Source organism: Lutra lutra, chromosome X, assembly GCF_902655055.1.
Source record: "Lutra lutra chromosome X, mLutLut1.2, whole genome shotgun sequence".
Lineage (NCBI taxonomy): Eukaryota > Metazoa > Chordata > Mammalia > Carnivora > Mustelidae > Lutra > Lutra lutra.
Window position 1 is genome coordinate 34,409,924 of NC_062296.1, and position 22,137 is coordinate 34,432,060.

General features: G+C 36.4%; 1 protein-coding gene across 1 annotated transcript in view; it reads right to left on the reverse strand.

Annotated features, from left to right (window-relative positions):
* The window catches only part of ALG13 (ALG13 UDP-N-acetylglucosaminyltransferase subunit), a 67,299-nt gene that overhangs the window by 37,068 nt on the left and 8,094 nt on the right, over nucleotides 1-22,137 (reverse strand). The window contains 6 exon segments of the mRNA XM_047714941.1: nucleotides 2,318-2,390; nucleotides 4,363-4,409; nucleotides 5,146-5,196; nucleotides 7,290-7,373; nucleotides 7,933-8,276; nucleotides 8,279-8,304. Coding sequence (XP_047570897.1) covers nucleotides 2,318-2,390; nucleotides 4,363-4,409; nucleotides 5,146-5,196; nucleotides 7,290-7,373; nucleotides 7,933-8,276; nucleotides 8,279-8,304 — 625 coding nt within the window.

The following is a 22,137-nucleotide window of genomic DNA, read 5'->3' on the forward strand; positions in this document are numbered from 1 at the left end:
TATATACACTATCCTGTGCATGCAAATGCCCAACTACCGGTATTGTATTTGTGTGCATGTACAAATTAGAATTACACATGATATTCTCATGGCTGCAAACACTCTAATTTCTATTCTTATGGTTCCCAATGGGTAAGGTTTTCCCCTTAGTTAGCTCAAATAATAGCTCTGTAAAATATACAGGACTCACTTAAAAATGGAGCTATATAATTGTAGGAACTAGGTGATAGGGATTATGGATGCTCACTACACAAGTCTTTTAATTTTTCTCTGTATGAAAATTTTCACAGAATAAAATGTCAGGGAAAAAAACTGAAGTGCAGGCTTAGAGTCCTGGTAAAGATCTAAATGTCTAGATCTCCTCTCTGGCAATGCTGTATATAATTGCTAAAATAACAAAAGCTACCACTCCTCCTTCTTCAAAGAATTTTGATTATGTCACACCCTTACTTAAAAACTTTGAATGAGTGTTTAGGAGCAATTATAGAGAATGTCTGAAATTTACTCCAAAATACACCAAAAATTAAGATGGACTGATGAATGGATAGAAAAGTGAAAAAATAAGGATACTAAAAAGGTGGGAATTAGAATGCTCATTATAAATTTTTTTAGCTTTTCTGTATTTTGTTAAATCTTTATAACAAAATATTGGGGAGAAAACAAACTATTCCAAAAAGCTAAATTCTTGGAATGGACTGCTCATTATCTAGCCTATCTTCACACCATTGGCCTCTCCCCCACCCAACGACTGGAGTCCGAAAGCGTCTGCTGCTTCCATGTCTTTGCAGAAGTCCTCTGAATAGACTGCCCTTCATACTTGTTGGATCCATTGTTTGATATTCCATTTAAATACCTCTACCACCATGAAACTTTCTAAACTCTCTGAAGCAGAGCAAAGGACTTTTTCTTCTATGCTCTTCGTACATACTTCTATTTTAACACTTATCACTTCACTGTAAAATTAACTATTTGCATGTCTGCCTTCACAGTCCATGAGGCCCTTAGAGAACAGGTATATTGTTTTCATTTTGGAGTCCCTAAAGCCCAGTGAGCTGCCTGGTACACTACAAGAGCTTAATGTTGCCAAACAAATTAGATGGCAGTACCACTAATAAAACAAGGTGCCCCAATTTATACTTATTTTCTAAGTTATCTCTTGCATTCTACTCTATTCCTAATGCCACTTGCCTGGTTCAGGTCTTTTGTCTAGATTACTTTAATATCCTAACAGTTCTCCCAGTGTCTAGTCTTGTCCTACTATCATCAAAACGTTGCCTTGGGGCGCCTGGGTGGCTCAGTGGGTTAAGCCTCTGCCTTCGGCTCAGGTCATGATCCCAGGGTCCTGGGATCGAGCCCCGCATCGGGCTCTCTGCTCAGCATGAAGCCTGCTTCCTCCTCTCTCTCTCTCTGCCTGCCTCTCTGCCTACTTGTGATCTCTCTCTGTCAAGATAATAAATAAAAATCTTAAAAAAAAAAAACGTTGCCTCAATTATGGTCCATGGTGTGAAACAAGACTTGCAAAATGCAATTACTGTATAGTCTATACTCACTAATCAAATAATTGGGATAAAAGGCTTTTCTTAAAAGCTTTTTGGAAGAAAAATTATATGCTGAAGAACAATCTATTTAACTGCCAAGAGTGCTCACCCAACAAAACAACCTCCTATTATTTTCCAAGTACCTTACTAGCCAGTAATAGCACACTGTCCTGCACTCAAGAAACTTTCAGAATAATGAGAACAGACATGAAAACAAATACAGTGTGATAAATACCGTAATTACTTGGGTGATGCTAGAGGAACACAGAGGAAATAACTCCAGAGGAGTTAGGAAAGTTTCAAAGGAATTAACATTTGAGATACAAAGGAAAAGAAAAGAAAAAAAAAGCTATACTTTTTATAACTTTTTATAAACTTTTAAAGGAAAAGAAAAAAAAGTTATACTTATTGGACTATCTGAAATCATGGTATACAAGGTTGTAGGATAGTGAAGATGAAAAGAGAGTCTGGGACCCCTTAGGGGACACTAAATGCCTAACTTCTGAGTTTGAACCTTACCTTCTAGTCAACAAGAAGCCAATTAGGGTTTGGGTGGGCTTTTTTGGGGGGGGTTTAACCGATCTCAGGAGTGGTAAGATCAGGTCTGTTCAGAGGATGGCTAACAGAGAATGGAGAGGAAAAGGCTGGCGGTAGTGAAGCTTGGCATTTAGACTATGCTTTTTTCCCCATTAATTTGGTAACAAAGGATCATTTCTCACTATTTTGATAAGCCAGCAGCATCTATTTCTTTTATTTTAGTAAACATTCACTCATCTTACCTTGTCTTCATAGCCATTATCTGTGACGTAAGTTGGAGGCTTTCCGGGATAGCGATAAAGAATGAAATCCCGACTACAAGGGAAGAGAATATAAGTGGTTGAATAGAGATAATTTAATATATGCAGAGATAGTTATAAGAACAAGTATTTGGGCTTTTAAAGTGTCCACCTTATTCATACAAAATAATCAAATGTTTAAGAGGCTAAATAATGTTAATTCAAAGTAGACCACTAACTGCCACTAAATTTCTATGGATTTTTAAAATGAACCTTACCTTAATGGCGGGGGGGGGGGGGGGGGGGGGGGCTGGGTGGCTCAGTGGGTTAAGCCTCTGCCTTCAGCTCAGGTCATGATCTCAGGGTCCTGGGATTGAGCTCCACATAGGGCTCTCTGCTCAGCAGGGAACCTGTTTCCAACACCCACCCCACTCTCTGACTGCCTCTCTGCCTACTTGTGATCTCTGTCAAATAAATAAATAAAATCTTTTAAAAAATGAACCTTAATTTGGGGAAAGGAGGAGTAAAGAAGATAGACTACCAACTGTATGCATGTTTGTTGAGTGTTGGGGGCTCCCACTTATTTAAAGCACTGGACGGCAAATTTTACTTGGTAAAAGATCAGATAATAAGCATTTCAGCTTCTGTAGGCCAATGGTTTACTCTGACTTTATAGCATGAAATCATGCAGCCACAGATCATGATAAACAAGTACACATGACTGTTCCAATAAAAATTTACTTATGGACACTGAAATGAGTTTCATATAATTTTCACATGCCATGAAACATTATTCTACTTTTGATTTAACTATTTTAAAACTTTTTATAAAAATTCTTAGCTCGAGGGCAATACATAAACAGAAAGAAGGTCAATTTAAAAGCTGGCCCTTGGGGCGCCTGGGTGGCTCAGTGGATTAAAGCCTCTGCCTTCTGCTCAGGTCATGATCCCAGGGTTCTGGGATGGAGCCCCGTGTCAGGCTCTCTGCTCAGCAGGGAGCCTGCTTCCCTTCCTCTCTCTGCCTGCCTCTCTGCCTACTTGTGATCTCTGTCAAATAAATAAAATCTTAAAAAACAAATTTAAAAAAATAAAAGCTGGCCCTTGACTTAAAACCAACTGATTAGCTACTTGCCCAACGCCTCTTCTATATGACTTCTTGATGGATTTAGTGAGAAATGAGCAGGCTGCAAAACACTAACTTGAATGAGTACCATAATGAGAGGGTTTGGACTCTACCGCATATGCCAGCTCACTATCCTAAAAATTGTGAAGGAGTCTTACGTATAGAAATCAACTTCTTCAAATGAATAAGATTCCCATGAGCCTCTAACCTACATTATAAAACTATTTTTCAAAACTGCACAGCTTCCAGAAAGCCATTTCTGCTATTTTTAAAAAAGATTTTATTTGACAGATAGAGAGACAGAGAAGGAACACAAGCAGGGGGAGTGTGAGAGGGAGAAGCAGGCTTCAGGCCAAGCAGGAAGCCCAATGCAGGGATCAATCCCAGGACCCTGGGATCGTGACCTGAGCCGAAGGCAGATGCTCAATTACCGAGCCAACCAGGCACCCCGACTTTTGCAGTTTTAAAGACCAAAGTGATGGAGCAATGTTTCTCAAAATGTTCAATTATTATGTCCTTAAAGAGTCTTCTTTTCGTAATTTCCTTCTGAAATTTTAATACCACAGATAGACTGTGTATCTGTTTAGGTACTATAACCCTTTGAACGCCCACAAAGCACTGCAGTATTGCCCCAGTGAGGTCACATACAAGAGGCATGAAGTTAAATACACAAGAATTCTAAGAAACACATTCTGATTTCCTATAGGAACACCAGCAGTTCTTAAAGTCCTTTATTTCATTCAAATGGACACAAATGCTAGAGGCTCTCCACCTAAAAATTAACACCAATTAACTGTGCTTAGACCTCTTCATTCTACATATCATTACATTAAATCCAAATTTCCCAAATCCCAGAGAGACTTGAATAGAAACTTTACACACAATCACATATACACTCAGTCTTTAAAAAACAGATTTAACTTACTTATAAATTAGAGAAAGAGCTCTTATTTCCAGCTGGCCAGCACTTTCCTAAACATAAACAGTACATAAATGTTTTAAAAACACTCTGTAGCTATGATATAAAAGTTTCTGCAAGTTCAATATTTGTTATTTTAGATGCTTAGCACTGTTTTAGATGAAGAATTTGTAGAACACACTATAACTTGCTTTGAGGTTTGGGAATATTGTTATTCTTAACATAAACTTATTCTGAAAAAAGGGGTCCTAAAGACCTTCTCAGTTAGCTATTAAGTAACAAGGACAGTTAATATAAGAGATTTAAAAGGCACAATGAAAATGGAATTAATGATAGGAATATGAAGTTAGCAGGGTACTTAGTAAATGCTAAGTCCAGAACTATGGAATTAGTCATATAAATTATTTTTAATTAAATATGTGTTTATAGAGCTTACTTCTACATAAAAGGATTAATACAAATCAGGGAAACTTTTGAATAAAAAAATAATGACCTCCTTGTAACATTCATTACTATCCCTCCTCCCCCATTAAAGTGAAAAGGCTTAGGCTTGTCCTGTTTGCAAACAGTTTATGGATGATAAAATTGTTGACACACAATTCTCAATATTCAACACAAAACAACAGATCAATTGCCAGCCTCTAAACTTTTGCAAGAACTATTTGATTCAACACAGCTGGCTACTTAAGAATATAGGTTGCGTCTAGCTAAAGCGATACCACTGAATGAATATTTAGATTTACTATTCCAAATACTCTGAAAAGATTAAACCCCCATATTTGATCTTACCTTGGGATCTCCCAACCGTTCCAGGTATTTCTCAAAAGATCCCTCCACATACTTCAAAAATAAAACAAACTTGACTTAACCAAATACATAGCATTACTAAAAATCTGATTATATTCTGCAATATTATCCTCCAATGGGTTTTTATTCAGCTCAATAATTATGGTATTAAATTAATATTCTGCACAGCACCTCAAGAAGATTTGCACATACATAAAAGTTGAGTGGAGAAAGGCTGGACTGTAAAATTATTTTAGGAAATGGTCCTGGCTTATCCAGATATGAGTGCATTTCATCAAATATAACACCTCTGAGTTTCTTTTGAAATGCCAATTTAAGTTAACTTGACAATTTTCATAAATCATGCAAGCCCAATAATTTCAAGGATTTTAAATCTGATAGGAGACATGCATTTGCAAAGCTAGACTGAGGAACTTTAAAGGGAATTTTATTAGTTTCAGAAAAGCCCAGGGCACAAGCGAACTTCTTAGGGTAACAGAAATCTTCTGTATCTTTATTGCAGTGGCAGTTGCATGACTATATATTGCCAAAACTGAAAGTGCTGAACTTAAAATGGTTAATTTTATTGTGTGTAAAATATACCTCAATAAAAATAAAATTAAACCTGGGTAACAGAATATATGTCTATTTCCATGTACATATATCACTAGATAAAAGTTTCTTAAATTTTTCTTAATACCCTTTCAAACAGCCTGAGGTATAACTGGCATAGAGCAAGCTGCTCATATTTAAACGGCACAAATACATTTCGACATATGTATGCACCCAAGAAACCATCATGACAATTGTGACAGTGAATAGATCCATCACCCCCTTAAGTTTCCTCATGTCCCTCTGTAACTCTACTGACTGACTGCCACACAACCACTGATCTACTTTCTATCACTAGAAACCGGCTTGCATTCTTCTAGAGTTTTATAAAAATGAAATCATACAGTATGTACTTTGAGGGAGGGTCTACCTTCTTTGGCATAATTATTTTGAGATTTATCCATCAAAGTTTTAAAATTTGACACAAATCTTTGTTACTCAAAATGTGGTTACTATTACTCGATCATGAACAAGGCAAGCATCACTTGGGAGCTTTGTTAAAATGCAGAAATCTTGGGCCCCAGCTCAGACCTACTGAATCAGAATCTGCACTTTAACAAGGTCCCCAGGTGATTTGTATGCACAAAAATACTTGAGATGCACTGTTTTACACCATGGTCTTGCATTTGAAGTAATTTCATGAATAATCCTTTCCCCAGATGTAGTAAAGACTGTAATTAACTCCTAGGTAATAAGCTTTAAAGTCAAGAAGCCTTCACAAAGTTTTAAAATTCACTGAAATCTGTTGAGAAAATTAAGAGTAAACCTCGAACAGCAGGCAAATACCCAGAATATACACTCAGAAAAAAAAACAAATAGTACTGAAAGGGCTAAGAATGTCTTTTTTTTAAGCCACACAAAAGGGCACACTACAAATCAGATCTTGATAAAACCTCATTCTGTTAACAAGAATTCAAATATTTCAAAATATTCAAAGATGTCTTCTACAAGTTGTTTTAAAGCCAATCATTAGTGGCAGAGCACCAATTACCAGTTTGTCACATAAAGATAAATGTTTAGAACCTAATTTGTTTCCTTATAATTGGGTTTTATAAGATTCTTCATATTGAGTGATGATTACTGTGTACAGAATTAAGAGTACAGAGGGGTTTTCCCATTATTACATACTTGGGAATACACATTTAAAAACATTAACATAGCCAAACTTTCTGTGAACTATGACTACTTGTTCCAGAAAACAGTGGTATGGATAATACAGAACCGTAGTCAAAATGTAACTTTTTAGGGCTTGCAAGATTATGGAGGGTATATGGGGAGTAGAGAGTGGGAGAGTAGAGAGTGGGAAGGATACAGATGAATTGTTTTTTAACTTTATGATTAGAGTACAGAACAATCGAATTCTGGAGGTAATCCAGAAGCATGCTAGCTAGGGGGAAGGCAGCTGAAAATTAAATATTTGCCACTGAGAGGAGATTGCATGACATAATTTTCATTATGTAGATGGCTCAAAATTCACTTCCCATTTGCTACACACTCTACTAACATCTCTACCTTAGGTTATGTATTCTACTTACAGACTCAAAAGTATGTTGGTTTTCTCTCATATATGAGACACAAGCCTTCCTGATTTGCAAATGATGGACCTGGCTGCAAAACAACTAAAAAGAAGAGAAAGACCAGCTGTCAACAGTCATTGGAAATAGCTTTTAAATTAAAACGATGAACTGGGCACTAAGTCCCCCTTATTCAAAACATATGTAGGAAATTGGAAAATTAAGTCCTAACATTTCTAAAATCTTTTTGCCACCTTTGGTGGGGTTGGGAGAGAATGGTTGTCTTACCACCCCCACCCTTTCTTCTAGTTCTTATGGGCATAACCTATAAATTTTTCCTTAGGCACTAAATTTAGAAAAGTAGGGGCTGCTTCTAAAGGATCAAGATTCATTTCAGTTTTCTATAATTCCATTCTTACATTCTAAACTGGCATTTAGAAAATAGAAAAAGACAGCAAAGGCAAAGCAATATATTTGGACTCATCAACAAAGGCATACACCAAGCTACTAAGTGGCAGGCAGGCCTGGACATCTGTCTTTACTAGGAAAGAGAAAAGGGAATTTTTTTCTTTTCGTGTACTACAGGTCTTCTAGCTCCAGTACCATGCCACATGTCAAACCCTGAAAACTCAGTATAGGGAAGATATATTTGTTTTCCTTTTACCTGCTCCGAAATAGCCCGAAAGAGGCAAGAGGCATCCTTGGCAGTCAGCTTTCGAAACAGCCCTAAGCTGCCTAAATATTCATCCATTGATGCCTCATTCAGAGACTTCTGGCCGCAGTACTTTTTCCATCCTTTATGCATTTTGGCAGAGGTGGAGGTGGGGAGGGGGGAAAAGGAACACAAATGTGGCAAGAAAGAAAAAGCAGGATGCAGGTAGAAATGGGTAGCAGTGACAAGGGCTTGCTTATGCAGGTATCCGGAAAGCAGCCCAAAGTCTAGGGATGAGAAGGCAGTTGGAGTCAGCACTGCAGAATCTTGGCACTTCTCAGGAGCAGAAGCAAAGGGCTGGCTTGCCCAGGACAAGTCGGGATCCTGTGAAAAGAAGAGGAAGAGCCGATGCTCCTAGGAATAGAGAACTGGACTTGAGAAGACATGGGAGAAGGCACTTGGGGAGCTACCTTGCTGGGGAAGGATGGTATTAACGCAATCAGCCCAAGGTTGAAAGAAATATGCACAAGCAGCTGAGCTTTGGGACCAAAAAAGAAGCTGAGCTTGCAGCTTAACTCAGGGCAACTGTTGCAGGAGGCTCCAACAGAACTGCAACAAGACTCAGGTGTATATGATGCAGCCTGGCCCATATTATATCGCTTTAAAATTTCTGCTGCAAATTTTCAACTACAGTCTCTGCCCAAGTTCCCTGCTCCCCTCAATGGAGAGGAGAGAAAAAAAATTATAAACCTAATTAACTAGCAAACTTCTGTATTAACACCTCCAAAAACTAAAAAAGTCCAGGGCCCGGGACATCCTTGATCTATAGGGACAAAGATCACAGTTCAAAATAAAGTGCCAAAACAGTTTTCCGGGTATTTCAAGTACAGGGTTTTAAGTAATTTCATTTGGTTCTCCTAGATAATAATAACCCTCTGCTAGGATCACAGAAACTAAATGCATTAACTATACTAGGAAACAGATACAATTCTTAACTAATATCCCCAAATTATTGTATAGCATTAACAAAAAGAGAAAATGCAAGAAGTGTTTCTTAAAAACTGGAAAAAATTAAAGTTTAAACTGAAGCAGCATAAAAGAAAATGTCTTACCCACTAACTTTCTAACAGACTGCATTTAAAATGCTGTGGCACAGCATTAGAGGTGTTGAACATGATAATATTTCCATGTATTATTAGGACAATTTTCTGGAAAAACTACTCTGGATTCTAAGAAAGCCAAAGAAAATACAGCTGTATTTTTAAGGTTCAAAAACAGGACTGATCACTTGCATTACTTGATGCCACTGTCAATGGCCTCCTTCTTATTTAAATGCCAAAAGCAAGTTCCTTTCTTATTTAAGTTTTGAAACAGATCAAAAGATGGCTTTGGAGAAGATGCAAAATTAACCTGCTTTAAAAACTGTTTTTCTTGTATCTGTGAATCCAGTAGTTATCATGACTGCCCTGCCTATTAGAAAAGGATCAATAATCTAATAATTTAGGAATGAAATAAAAGCATGGTAAAAAATAAAAGAAAATCTTGACTTCCTTTAGCATATTAATTTGAAATTACCTTTTCTTAAAAAGAAACCAGAACACCAGGGAAATTATGCCTTTTGAAAAAGTCCTGAAACATGGTTTGGGAAGAGGGATCACCATCTTTTTCAAAGGCCACAAATTCACTGAGAAAAATTAAAGGTTATAATGAAAAGGTTAACTCATTTTTGGCAGTTTTTTTCAGATAAGAAATGCCAATTCTTCATATTTATTGCTACTGAAACTAAAAATAAGCTACATAAAACTTAAATACTAATCCATGTACTTCATTTTGATGAAGGAAATAAAAGGGAAAACTGGACGAGGAAAAAGAATGAGAAAAGTAATACAAGAAAGAACAGGAAACAAAAGTCAGAGACAAAAAGAGGAAAGAAACAGAAGAAAAGACAGAAAAATAGAGAAAAGAGACAGAAAAACCAACACAAATATGGTTAATGGATTATTGACAAAGGTTCAAGAGCAGTACAACAGAGAAAAGACAGTCTTTTCATCAAATGGTGCTGTACAATCGCATTCACACATAAAAAATTACCTTCGCCCTATACTTCACATCTTATACTATAATTAAAATAGATCAAAGGCCTAAATGTAGACCAAAATTTCAAAACTTTGGAAGAAAGCATAGGAGAAAAATCTTCAAGACCTTGAGTTAGGCAAAGAGTTCTTAGATATGATATAATAAAAATAAAATGGGTAATTGGACTTTATTTAAAAAACAACTTTCACTCTACAAATGGCACCGTTAGAAAATGAAAATGCAAGCCATAAACTGGAAGGAAATATTAATATAGCCCACATCTGACTAAAAGGTTCTTTTTAAAGATTTGAGACAGAGCATGGTGGGGGAGGGAGAAGTAGACTCCCTGCTGACCAGGGAGACAGATATGGGACTTGATCCCAGGTCCCTGGGATCATGACCTCAGATGGAGGCAGCTGCTTAACTGACTGAGCCACCCAGGCCTGATTAAAAGCTTTGTATAAAAAATTAAAAAATAGTTTTAAAAAACACAACTAAAAAAAATGCCTAAATGATTTGACTACACATTTTACCAAAGATATAGGAATGGCTAATTAACTAAAAAGATGTTCAACTTCACTAGTCATTAGAAAGGTGAAATATCAATACATACCGACTAGAATGGCTATAATAAATACAGACAGTAACAAGTGTCAACAAGGATGTGGAGAAACTGAAACCTAAGTAAAAGAATCTAGGTCCAAAAGGAGTTTGATTCCAAAAGATGGAAGATTCCATTTAAATGAAATATACCGGGTCGCCTGGGTGGCTCAGTGGGTTGAGCCGCTGCCTTCGGCTCAGGTCATGATCTCAGGGTCCTGGGATCGAGTCCCACATCGGGCTCTCTGCTCAGCAAGAAGCCTGCTTCCCTCTCTCTCTCTCTCTCTCTCTGTCTGCCTCTCTGTCTACTTGTGATCTCTCTGTCAAATAAATAAATAAAATCTTTAAAAAAAAAAAAAAGAAACATACCAAAAAGGCAAATCTACAGAGATAGAAAGCAGATTAAGAGATAGATAGCTGCCTGGGGTTGGGGTATGAATACATATTAACTGCAAACAAGCACAAAGTATCATTTTTGGTGATAAAAAATGTTCTAAAACTGTGATGTTTGCACGTTTCTATATATTCACTAAAAATTATTAAGCACTCGGGGCACCTGGGTGGCTCAGTGGGTGAAAGCCTCTGCCTTTGGCTCAGGTCATGATCCCAGGGTCCTGTGATCAAGCCCCGCATCCGGGCTCTCTGCTCAGCAGGGAGCCTGCTTCCTTCTCTCTGCCTGCCTCTCTGCCTACTTGTGATCTCTGTCAAATAAATAAATAAAATCTTAAAAAAATTATTAAGCACTTAAAAGTGGTGATTTTTAACAGCTTTTTAGTTCATATACAATTCAAAGCGATACATTTCAATAATTTTTAGTACATTTACAGAGCTGGTACCCATTGGAAATCAATTTCAGAATATTCTCATTACATTCAAATGAAACCAAACCCCATAACCACCAATATCTAGTCCCCCATGCCCATCAACTCCAGGTAACCATCAATATTCTGTCTCTCTATACTTGCCTATTCTAGACATTTCAATAAATGCAATCATACAATATATGGTCCTGTGTAGCTAGCTTCTTTCATTTAGCAGGCTTTAAAGGTTCACCCATGGGCAGCTCTTTCTGCCAATGGGTTCTCTCCCTGTACTTAAATAAAGCCACCTTTTTGCACTGAAAACAGAATTAAAAAAGGTTCACCCATGTTGTTGTAGCATGTATCAATAATTCAATCCTACAATTAAACTATATTTTATTTACCCATTCATCAATTAGTAGACATTTAAGTCGTTCCCACTTTTTGGCTTTTTATGACAAATGCTGTTATAAACATTCATGTGCAAATTTTTGTTTGGACAGGTTTCTATTCTTTTGGATAATACCTAGGAATGGAGTTGCTGGATCTATGTTTAACTATCTGAGCAACTGACAAGACTATCTTCCACAGTAGCTGCACCATTTTACAATCTCATCGGTAGCATATGAGGGTTCCCATTTTGCTACATCCTGTCCATAATTACTGTCCATCTCTTGACTATAGCCATCCTAGCGGGTATCAAATGGTACCTCATTGTGGTTTTGTTTTGCATTTTCTTGATGACTAACAATGCTGAAAACCTTTCCTGTATCTATTGGCCATCTGTATATCTTTAATTAGATACCATAACATACATCTTAGAATGACTACATTTAAAAAAAAAACTTGTAATAACAAGTGTTGCCAAGGACTTGGAGCAACTGGAACTCTCACATGTTGCTGGTATGAATAAAATAGTACAGCCACTCCAAAAAAATTTGTTTAGTAGTGTCTATAAAGAGAGTTGCCACATAACCCAGCAATCCCACTTCTAGTTATCCACCCAAAAGAAATGAAAACTTCAGCTCACACAAAAACCTGTGCATGAACGTTTATAGCACCTTTATTCATATTCATGACCCCCCCAACTGGAAACAATTCAAACATCCTTCAACTGGTAAATGAACTGGCACATCCATACAACAGAATACACCTCAGTAATAAAAAAAATGAGATATAAATACACAAAAGAACATACATGAATCTCAAAGGAATTGTATTCAGTGAAGATTCAAAAGGCTACATACTATATGACTACATTTATGACAAACTGGAAGAAGAGTAAAACAGATCAGTTGCTACCAGTGGCCAGGATTGTAGGAAAAGGTTGACTACAAAGGGTTGGAAGAAAGGGGATGTATGGGGGTGATGTAAGTAATTTTTATCTTCATTGTGGAAGTGGTTACACAATTATACATTTGTCAAGTTTTATAGAACTATACAAGAAAAATGCTCATTTTGCTGTATTTAAATTGAAAAATAAAAGAAAAAGCAGCAGAAAGAATTTAGAGTTGAGGAACTCACAGAACGGACAAGATTGAAGAAAAAAAAAAGTAAGAAAATCAGAGGATCACTACTGGATGGCCAACATCTAACACAAGAGGCCCCCAAAAAGATAAAGTGGAGGGGAAGAAATGATGATGATAATGATGAAAAGAAAATACTAGGGGTGCATGGGTGGCTCAATTGGTTAAACAGCTGCCTTCGCTTGATCCCATGGGTCCTGGGATGGAGCCACGCATCGGGCTCCCTGCTCAGCTGGGAGCCTGTTTCTCTGCCCCTCACCCCTGCCCATACTTGCTCTCTCACGCGTGTGCTCTCTAACTACAACAAATAAAAAAATCTTTAAAAAAAGAAAAAAAATTCTAGCACTGCAGAATAGGAGTACCTATATTTAGCTTGAAAGGGTACATGAAGTAACCAGAACAATAAAAGCAAAAAAGATGATCAACAATGCACATACCATTTCTGAAGTCAGGGATAAAGATTCTAAAGCTTTCAGAGATGAAAACTGGGTCATATACAAAAGATCACACATATGATAACAATAAACTTCTCAACAGAAGAACTAGAAGCTAGAAAAAAAAGTTCATTATGTGAGGAAAACTATTTCCAACCTTGAACTCCATATCAAGCTATCAATCAGATGGGAGTAGAAGTGTTTCCAAATGAAAGATTAAAAAAATTACCATCCTTCCTCAGAAAGCTATGAAGGGTATTTGAAACCAAAATAAAGTGGTTAAACCACAAAAGGAGGGGGGGCAGAGAGTCCTAGAAACAGAGATTCAATGCAAGAGAGAAGCAAAAGGAACTTCTAGGATAAGGGTGAAGGGGAAATCCCAGGAGGGCAGACATTTGGCAGGACTACCGAATGAATGACCAGTTTACCTAAAAGGGTATGAGAACTTCAGCAGACATTTCAAAAATAAATTATAATTAAAGTTACAGATAACCTTATTTAAACATACTAGAAAAGATGTATACCTCTTTTGGAGAGTTTGGGAGTATTTTTATAGAAAATCGAGCAAATGAAAAAATTAAAAATGATGTAAATAGGGGCACCTGGGTGGCTCAGTGGGTTAAGTCTCTGCCTTCGGCTCAGGTCATGCTCTCAGGGTCCTGAGATCCAGCCCCGGGGCTCTCTGCTCAGCAAAGAGCGTGCTTCCCTCTCTCTCTCTGCCTGCCGCTCTACTTGTGATCCCTCCGTCAAATAAATAAAATCTAAAAAAAATTTTAAAAATAAAATAAAAATAGGGATGTAATCAACAAACACTGACTACAGGACTCAGATGTGAATACTGTACTTAAGTAATCATGTCAACACTGTAAACAAATCTCACAAGAACTAAAATAAATTATTTTCTCTATTTAAAATTATCCATTAAAAAAATAAATAAAATCATCTGGACTCCCTACTGTGAAAGAGGAATATAAAGTGTCCTCCTCCATACTAGCAAATCTATAGATGGTATTTAAATTTAAAAAATGAAAACAAGTTTGAACATACTTACAAAACATAAAATGTATTATGGCAAACCACAGAAAGTTCATCAGAGATGGGAAGAAGTGGGACACAGAACTGTTATACACACTGTCGAACTAGTTAATATTTTATACTATTTACGTATATTATCTTAAGAAATAAAATTTTTTAAAAAACATTAAGTGAAGAAACAATAGCATAATGAACTGGGAAAATGACAGAATTTTAGATTAGAGCTACAAGGGATCTATTTTACAAATGAAGAAACAAGTTTCAAATGACTATGAAATTTGTCCAAGTTTTCACATCCTATCAATAATAGTACAAGAACTATATATTGTCTGATTCTTACACAATTATTACAAAGAGGAATCACATACCAAAAAAGAAAAGATGAACAAAGGCTCAGGTGTTAAGTGCAAGTTATATTCCCCAAATCAGTACAATAGACTTTTCAAAAAAGACCTGCAGGACAATAGTAGACTTCATCCTGTGTATAATAGCTATTTCATATTATTTAATACTGTCTTTCAAAGTATCTATTACACTTGAAATCCCAATTGGCTTACTATTCTTCTATAGCAAATTACTTTAATCCTGTAAACCTCTAGAACAGTGAAAGGGCTCCATAAAACAAATTACCCCATGCCCAGAGATTCTGACCTCTGGCGTGTGTCCTGAGACTGTGTATTTCTAACAAGTTCTCCAGTGATGCTGATGCTGCTGGACCACGCTTTGGGAACTAGCATCCTCGAATGATGTTGTTTCACAAGTTATTAATAAGTGTCTCTAAAGAGTTCTGAGATGAAAATTTCAGCAAATACTGCACACTATAATCCAATCTTTGAGGTTCACAATGCCCATTAGCAATATTAAAGGCTCTAAGGAACCCTAAAATTACCTGCTTAACTTTGAACTGGCCTTTTCATGGGGGGGGGGGTCTTTTTACAAAGATTTTCCAAATCTTTCTGATTTGGGAAAAGCCAGATTCAAAGTTAAGCAGGGAACTTTGAGCATTCAAGTTAATAAGCTGCTAATGCACAATAGCTATTCCTACTAAATTGTTTCAAAGTTTGAAAAATGATGCTGTACAATTTTTTTTGTCATCTATACCTAAGGCTGCTGGAATAATTACATAAGATACTGAATGTTAAATGTATAGTACAGAAGTGTACATATTGATTGCTGTTAGGGGCTACCTGACAAAACAATTCACTAAGAAATTCATTAATTAAAAAAAAAAGGTAAGAACTAGAACAATTTCACCTAAATTCTGGAAATCAAGCCAAAGTTCAAATATAGCTCTGCAGAGCTTCCCCCAACCCTGATAAGGCTTCTTTCACTTCTGAAAATGATAGAAAGAAAAATAATTGCCTTAAAAACTTTTAGGCACTGTACTCTGGGTACAGGTTTAAAAAAAAACAGATTTAAGAAAATAAAATTAACATTTGACTTACTATGAAATCAAAATGCTTTACTACATTTTATATTAAAATTTAACCTGCAAATGTGACTTGTTTTAATTGCTAGAATTGTCTTATTTCTTCACTGATCACATAGGAAAATTCTTTATAGTACAACACATGAATACTATTAGTTTAAGTTCTGAGTTAACACTCCATGTTTTAACTAATTAAATGCGGTACATGCCTCAAAACTTTTTTTAAAGCATACAGTATCTGTGACATAGGTTTAGTTGTTAATGTATATAGGACAGGAGTTATTAGTTTGAGAGGCAACATGGTACCATGAAAAGAATATTATGAACTTGATTATGCTACTTTCTGAGTCTGTTTCCTCATCTCTGAAAGGAGATACGCTGCATTTTTAAGCTCTTTCAGGTCTAAGGAACTATGATTCAATGGTGGATAACATATTTGCCTTCCCTTTAGATGATCAAATTTGTGATCAACATTAACCATAAAAACAGTCCCTAGGGGGATTAACCTATTATCCTGGCAAATTGTGGGGTTGACTAACCCACATAAAGATGAGTAAATCTTACCTTAGAAATGAAATACAGACCTAGATTTTTAAAGGCAATAAGATATATAACCATGTGTGGTGATAGATATTAACTAAACACTGTGGTAATCATTTTGCAATATATACATGTATTCAATATTATGTCATATACATTAAACTTTTAGTTATATCAATTTTATCCAAAACTGGAAAAAATAAAAATGACAATCACATGTATGTAAAGACTTGTGGGAAACTGGTAAAAGGCAATCAGTATTAAAAAAAACTTAGCACACAGGGGCGCCTAGCTTCCTTTGGCTCAGGTCATGATCCCAGTAGGGATGAGCCCCACATGTGCTCCCTGCTCAGGAGGAAGCCTGCTTCTCCCTCTCCCACTCCCCCTGCTTGTGTTCCCTCTCTCACTGTGTCTCTCTCCGTCAAAATCTTTTAAAAAACCCTAACATTAAATCATTTATTTCACTTATTTTTAGTACCAAAATAACATGGAACCAATTGGGGTAAAGAACTCAACCCTATAGGACCTCTTTTTAAGGTTTTTCATTTCTGAAAAATGTGATGGCAAACATTTTGAAAACACTTTTAACAGCACACTGGCAACAGAACCTGTTGCCTTTTTTCATAGTAGACATTTAAAACAAAATGAACAAAGCAGGATTCATAAGGGAAGGGAACACAATGGTTCCAAAACAAAATCTGGCCATTTGATCCTATTCACCCTCCCTCCTCAAGCTTTAGGAAAGAGACAATAAAGAATTGATTTCCCAGAGCAGTGATCCTTCAGATATGCAAAGTAAAAGAAACGCTACCAAGACCCACTTGCTTTCATTTCCTACTCTTCCCACTTCCATCTAAAGCACTCTGATATAGATTTTTTAAAAAAAGAAGAAAGTAATGCTTTGTTTAAAAATGAATACTAATGGCACAGAAATACTAGGGGTTGGTTTATTATTCAAAATACAGTTTCTGAACAGTCTACCAACATACAGGGGATTGAAGGAAAGGAGAATATAGACCAGAACACTCTTGTTTTGATGCACTTAAAATTCTAAATCATCTTTAATTCTCTAACTCTAACCCCAGCTAGAGACGGACTATGAATTTGAATGACATTCAATGAAGACTTTGCTTTCTGTATCACTTAGGAGTATATACTGTAAATTCCAGGGAAATCTAAGTCTACTCCTACTTCCTTTTTTTAAGATTTTATTTATTTGACAGAGATACAGCGAGAACAGGAACACAAGGAGGGAGAGTGGGAGAGAGAGAAGCAGGCCTTCTGCAGAGCAGGGAGCCCAATGTGGGTCTCAGATCACCCAAGCCAAAGGCAGCCGCTTAAAGACTGAGCCACCCAGGTGCCCCTCTACTCCTACTTCTTAAAAACTCTAACCGAGAAAATGCACTATTTCAGTGACATTCTTTTAATTTTCAAACATGTCACATAATTGGTCTTGTGTCTTAGAAATCACCTATGAAGGAAATCATTAGCTTTACTAATTCACAAATGTGAAAACAGAGATTCAGAAAATTACTTGGGCCAAGGATTTAAGAATGTTTTTCACTCCTAAATTTGGGAAGTGTACTATCCACCCACTGCACACTGGCAGTGGAGAAACAACCAGTATGTTCTGTACAAAAGGAGAAATGAACAGTAAAAAAAGATGCAATATATGGCCTCACGGACATCATTCCAACAGTGACTATCAGTTCAGCAAATTCATTAGAAACACACTTGACAGTTAACAAGGTACAGAACTGTACTGCTTTTCCAAATAGCCTCATCTAGTATATCCTAGAACTAGTACAAATGAAAAAATTCCATTTAGTTCCATTTATCAATTAGAAATAGTGCTACATAAGACATTATGGGTTATAGACAGTTAATAAATATTAAAATTTATTTCAAATTGTGTTTGGCAGGTGTTAAACTTGGTAAGTTTCTAATTTGTTATGTGATAAAACTGGGAATTGCTAAGCTTAAATGTATTTAATCAGGGACTTCCTTATAAAGAAGTCTAGTACTTATCACCAGAGTACTAATGAACAATGAATGAGGAATGAAAATACTTAAATTGGCCATTCTGGAGATTCTTAACCGTACCTGGTAAAAACTCCCTGAAATTCACTGCAAAATATAAGTGTCAGTAAAAGAGAGAGGCTATAGTTTTAAAAATTTTGAAGGGTTCTAAGACCCAAAGAGGGTTATACTACTGCCTTAAATAGGAGGACTATATAGCCATCAAAATAAAATGACAGTGTCAATCAAAATAAGTTTGGTCTGGCTGTGGCAAAAATTCATAAACACAGTAAAAAGCTAGAATTAAAATACCAAAATAGAGGGGTAGCTGGGTGGCTCAGTGTTTTAAGCCTCTGCCTTCAACTCAGGTCATGATCTCAGGGTCCTGGGACAGAGCCCCACATTGGGCTCTCTGCTCAGCAGGGAGCCTGCTTCCCCCCTCTTTCTGCCTGCCTCTCTGCCTACTTGTGATGCCAGTCTGTCAAATAAAAATAAAATCTTTTTTAAAAATCTTTAAAAAAAATACCAAAATAGATGGTATTTAATGATACAAAAGACCCTAAATATGTTCTGAGAATCAATATTATCAGAGTCAAGGAGCACATATTCTTCAGGAAATTCCTGTTTGAAGCAAGCTAGGTTTGCTCACCTTCTATATAGCCACCTACAAAAATTATAATTTAAAGAACTATTCAGTATAAAGACTGTGCTAGAATATTCACATAAGGAATTAACCATTTAAGAAGGAATTAAATTGTTGTTTGGTAGTTATCTTAAAAACCTTTCTCCATGTAATCTTTTACTGGAAAACACTATAGCTACTGCTTTTAACAAACCTCTTTTGATTTTTTTTTTAAAGATTTTATTTATTTATTTGACAGAGAGAGATCACAAGTAGACGGAGAGGCAGGCAGAGGGAGAGAGAGAGAGGGAAGCAGGCTTATTGCTGAGCAGAGAGCCCGATGTGGGACTCGATCCCAGGACCCTGAGATCATGACCTGAGCCGAAGGCAGCGGCTTAACCCACTGAGCCACCCAGGCGCCCCTCTTTTGATTTTTAACATGTTTTACCAAAAATCTCCAATAGGTTCCCTTATTTGACACACACTTAAATACCATTAGGATATTACATACAATCAGTATTACTGTTTTAATGACAGTCCTATAAACGTTTAAGCCTACAAATTTCACCATACAATGTGATGGTCACATCTTTCTTCTGAACAAGAGACATACTAGACTCTATATAATGACTGTATGCAAGATGACAGTGCTTCCTAAAGACCTAATCCCAATCAAGAAAATGAGAAAAAGTGCATTTATCATTTATGGAAAGCCTACTGTGCTACAGGCAGAGGATTCAATGAGTAAGACAGTTCCTCCTCAACTAAACTGTTCCTCCGGAGCACGAATCAATGTCTTGAGTGCTGATACAAAAAGTAGATGCTTATTACACATTTATGTTACAAGACGAAGTGAGCAAATAAATGGGCTCAAGATATTTAGAAAGTAAAGCTAAGAGAACCTGGTGATCAATCAGATATAATGGGTTAAAGATATAAGCCTAGAGGACTAAATGATAATATCATCAACACAGGCAAGGATTTCAGAAGGATGGAAGGAGAAATAGATTTTAGGTCAGGTAACTGGAAATATATTCAGGAGCTCAAATCAAAGGGTCAGGGAATATAGATAGGAGCATCAATGGTAGCTCTGAGAGTAATGAAAATAACAAGAAAAAAATATATATAAGGAGAACAGGACCAAAAATAGAACCCAAAACAAATATTTAGAGAAAAAAGAGCCAGTAAGTAACTTGCAACCAGGCAAACCATTTGGGAGAGTTTCTCCATGTGGATTTTGATTAACAATGTAAAGACTAAAATATACCTGTGGTTATCATACAATCAAAATTTCTTGGAATAGTCCTGACTTTAAATATTGTCCTGTCACCATAAATGATGGAAGAAACACAGTGGAAATCAGCATTCTAGCAATTAAAATTCCCAGTCCATCAGACACTTAAGTAGCATAAAACTTCCTTTTTGTATTATGCTGAGCTCAGTTTCCCCATCCACAAAATGGAAGAATACTAACTACTTCATAAAGTTATTGTAAAAATTAAGTAACTTCGTACCTGTAAACTTTTTTTTAATATTTTTTATTTATTTGAGAGAGCAAGTGAGAATGAGCACAAGCAGGGGGTAAGGGAGAGCAGACTCCTGGCTGAACAGGGAGCTAGACATGGGGCTCAATTTCAGGGCTCTGAGATCATGACCTGAGCCAAAGGTAGACCCTTAAATGACTGAGCCACCCAGGAACCCCTAAACTGCTTTAAATAGCATGAGACATACTAAGCAAGTAACAAGTGTCAATTATTTTTCATTCCCCACTCCCCCACAAAAACATAGTATTGTACAGCAGAAAAAAGAGATTAGTATACAACTATATGGACCACCCATTCCAAACCTTTTCCCCAAATCAGTTTCGAAGTCTGCCCACACACTTCACTTCTTACACTGTATGCAGATTTTTGGTCTGAAAATTTTGCAATTTGAGCGAAATCAGACTGATTAACTGCTTATACCATAATAAAGGGCCAAGAAAAATGTCTACATTACTTGTAGTAATTAGACTTTTTTTTAGTCTTAGAAAACTCTTCCTCGATCTATCAAAGTGGTGGTACACATTTTTATATTGCCCTTTTAATCTACATGATTTACCTTTAAAAGCAGAGTAGTACTCTCAGGTGTCTAAAATCAGACACTTGACAGTACTTTCAGATAATGACTAGCTGACCCTTGAACAACACGGACTTGAACTGTGCAGGTCTACCTAAACAGACGTTTTTTATAATAAAGTACTGTAACTGTACCTTCCTTGATTTTCTTTACATTTCGTTTTCTCTATACTTTATTAAGATTATGGTATATAATACACATAATATACAAAATATGTGTTAATTGACAGTCTATGTGATCAGTACGGCTTCCAGTCAACAGCAGGCTATTAGTCCAATCTTTTGGGAGTCGAAATGTATATGTGGATTTTCAACTGTGCACAGGTCTTGCACCACTAACCCTCCACATTGTTCAAGAGTCAACTATACCTTTTAAGGTTCCAAAATCCCACATCAAGTTCATCAGTTGCACTATCTTACCTCCCACCAAATCCTTCCAGCTTTTTCCTCACAAATCATGAGCAGTCATCTGAACTCCCTACTTCCCAAGGTCATCCTATAACCTCACATTGCTTTTCATGTACTCCAGAATCAAGTTTCTGCTATTACTTGTCCAACTTTGAACCTATACATGATACCACAATTTCTCAAAATACTCTTTTGCTTGATTATCCCTGGAAATTTAAATAACTCCAACAGAAAACTGCTAAATAAACTACATTCCACTTACCCACTGACTTCAAGAACCTGAAGCCCTGCCATGCAATGAAACCAAATAACTTCATTCAGAGCAAATATTCCAAATAGAATCTTGATTACCATTAATTTTTCCTAAGACCATTAGCAGGTACATTTGGCAATTAATTTATCTTAGCCTTCTTCCTCATCTATAAAAAGAATGGTTTGTACTAGGTATGTTTAAAATTCTCTTCCAACTCCAAAAATCTACAATTCTGTCTTAAAGTCTTCCTTTATTCAATCTAGTATCAATCCTACCCATGGAATTTTGCTAGATTCCAAAAACTGAGGAATCACAAGTTTCTAAGTCTAAGATAAGTTTATCAAACACCAAAGAAAAA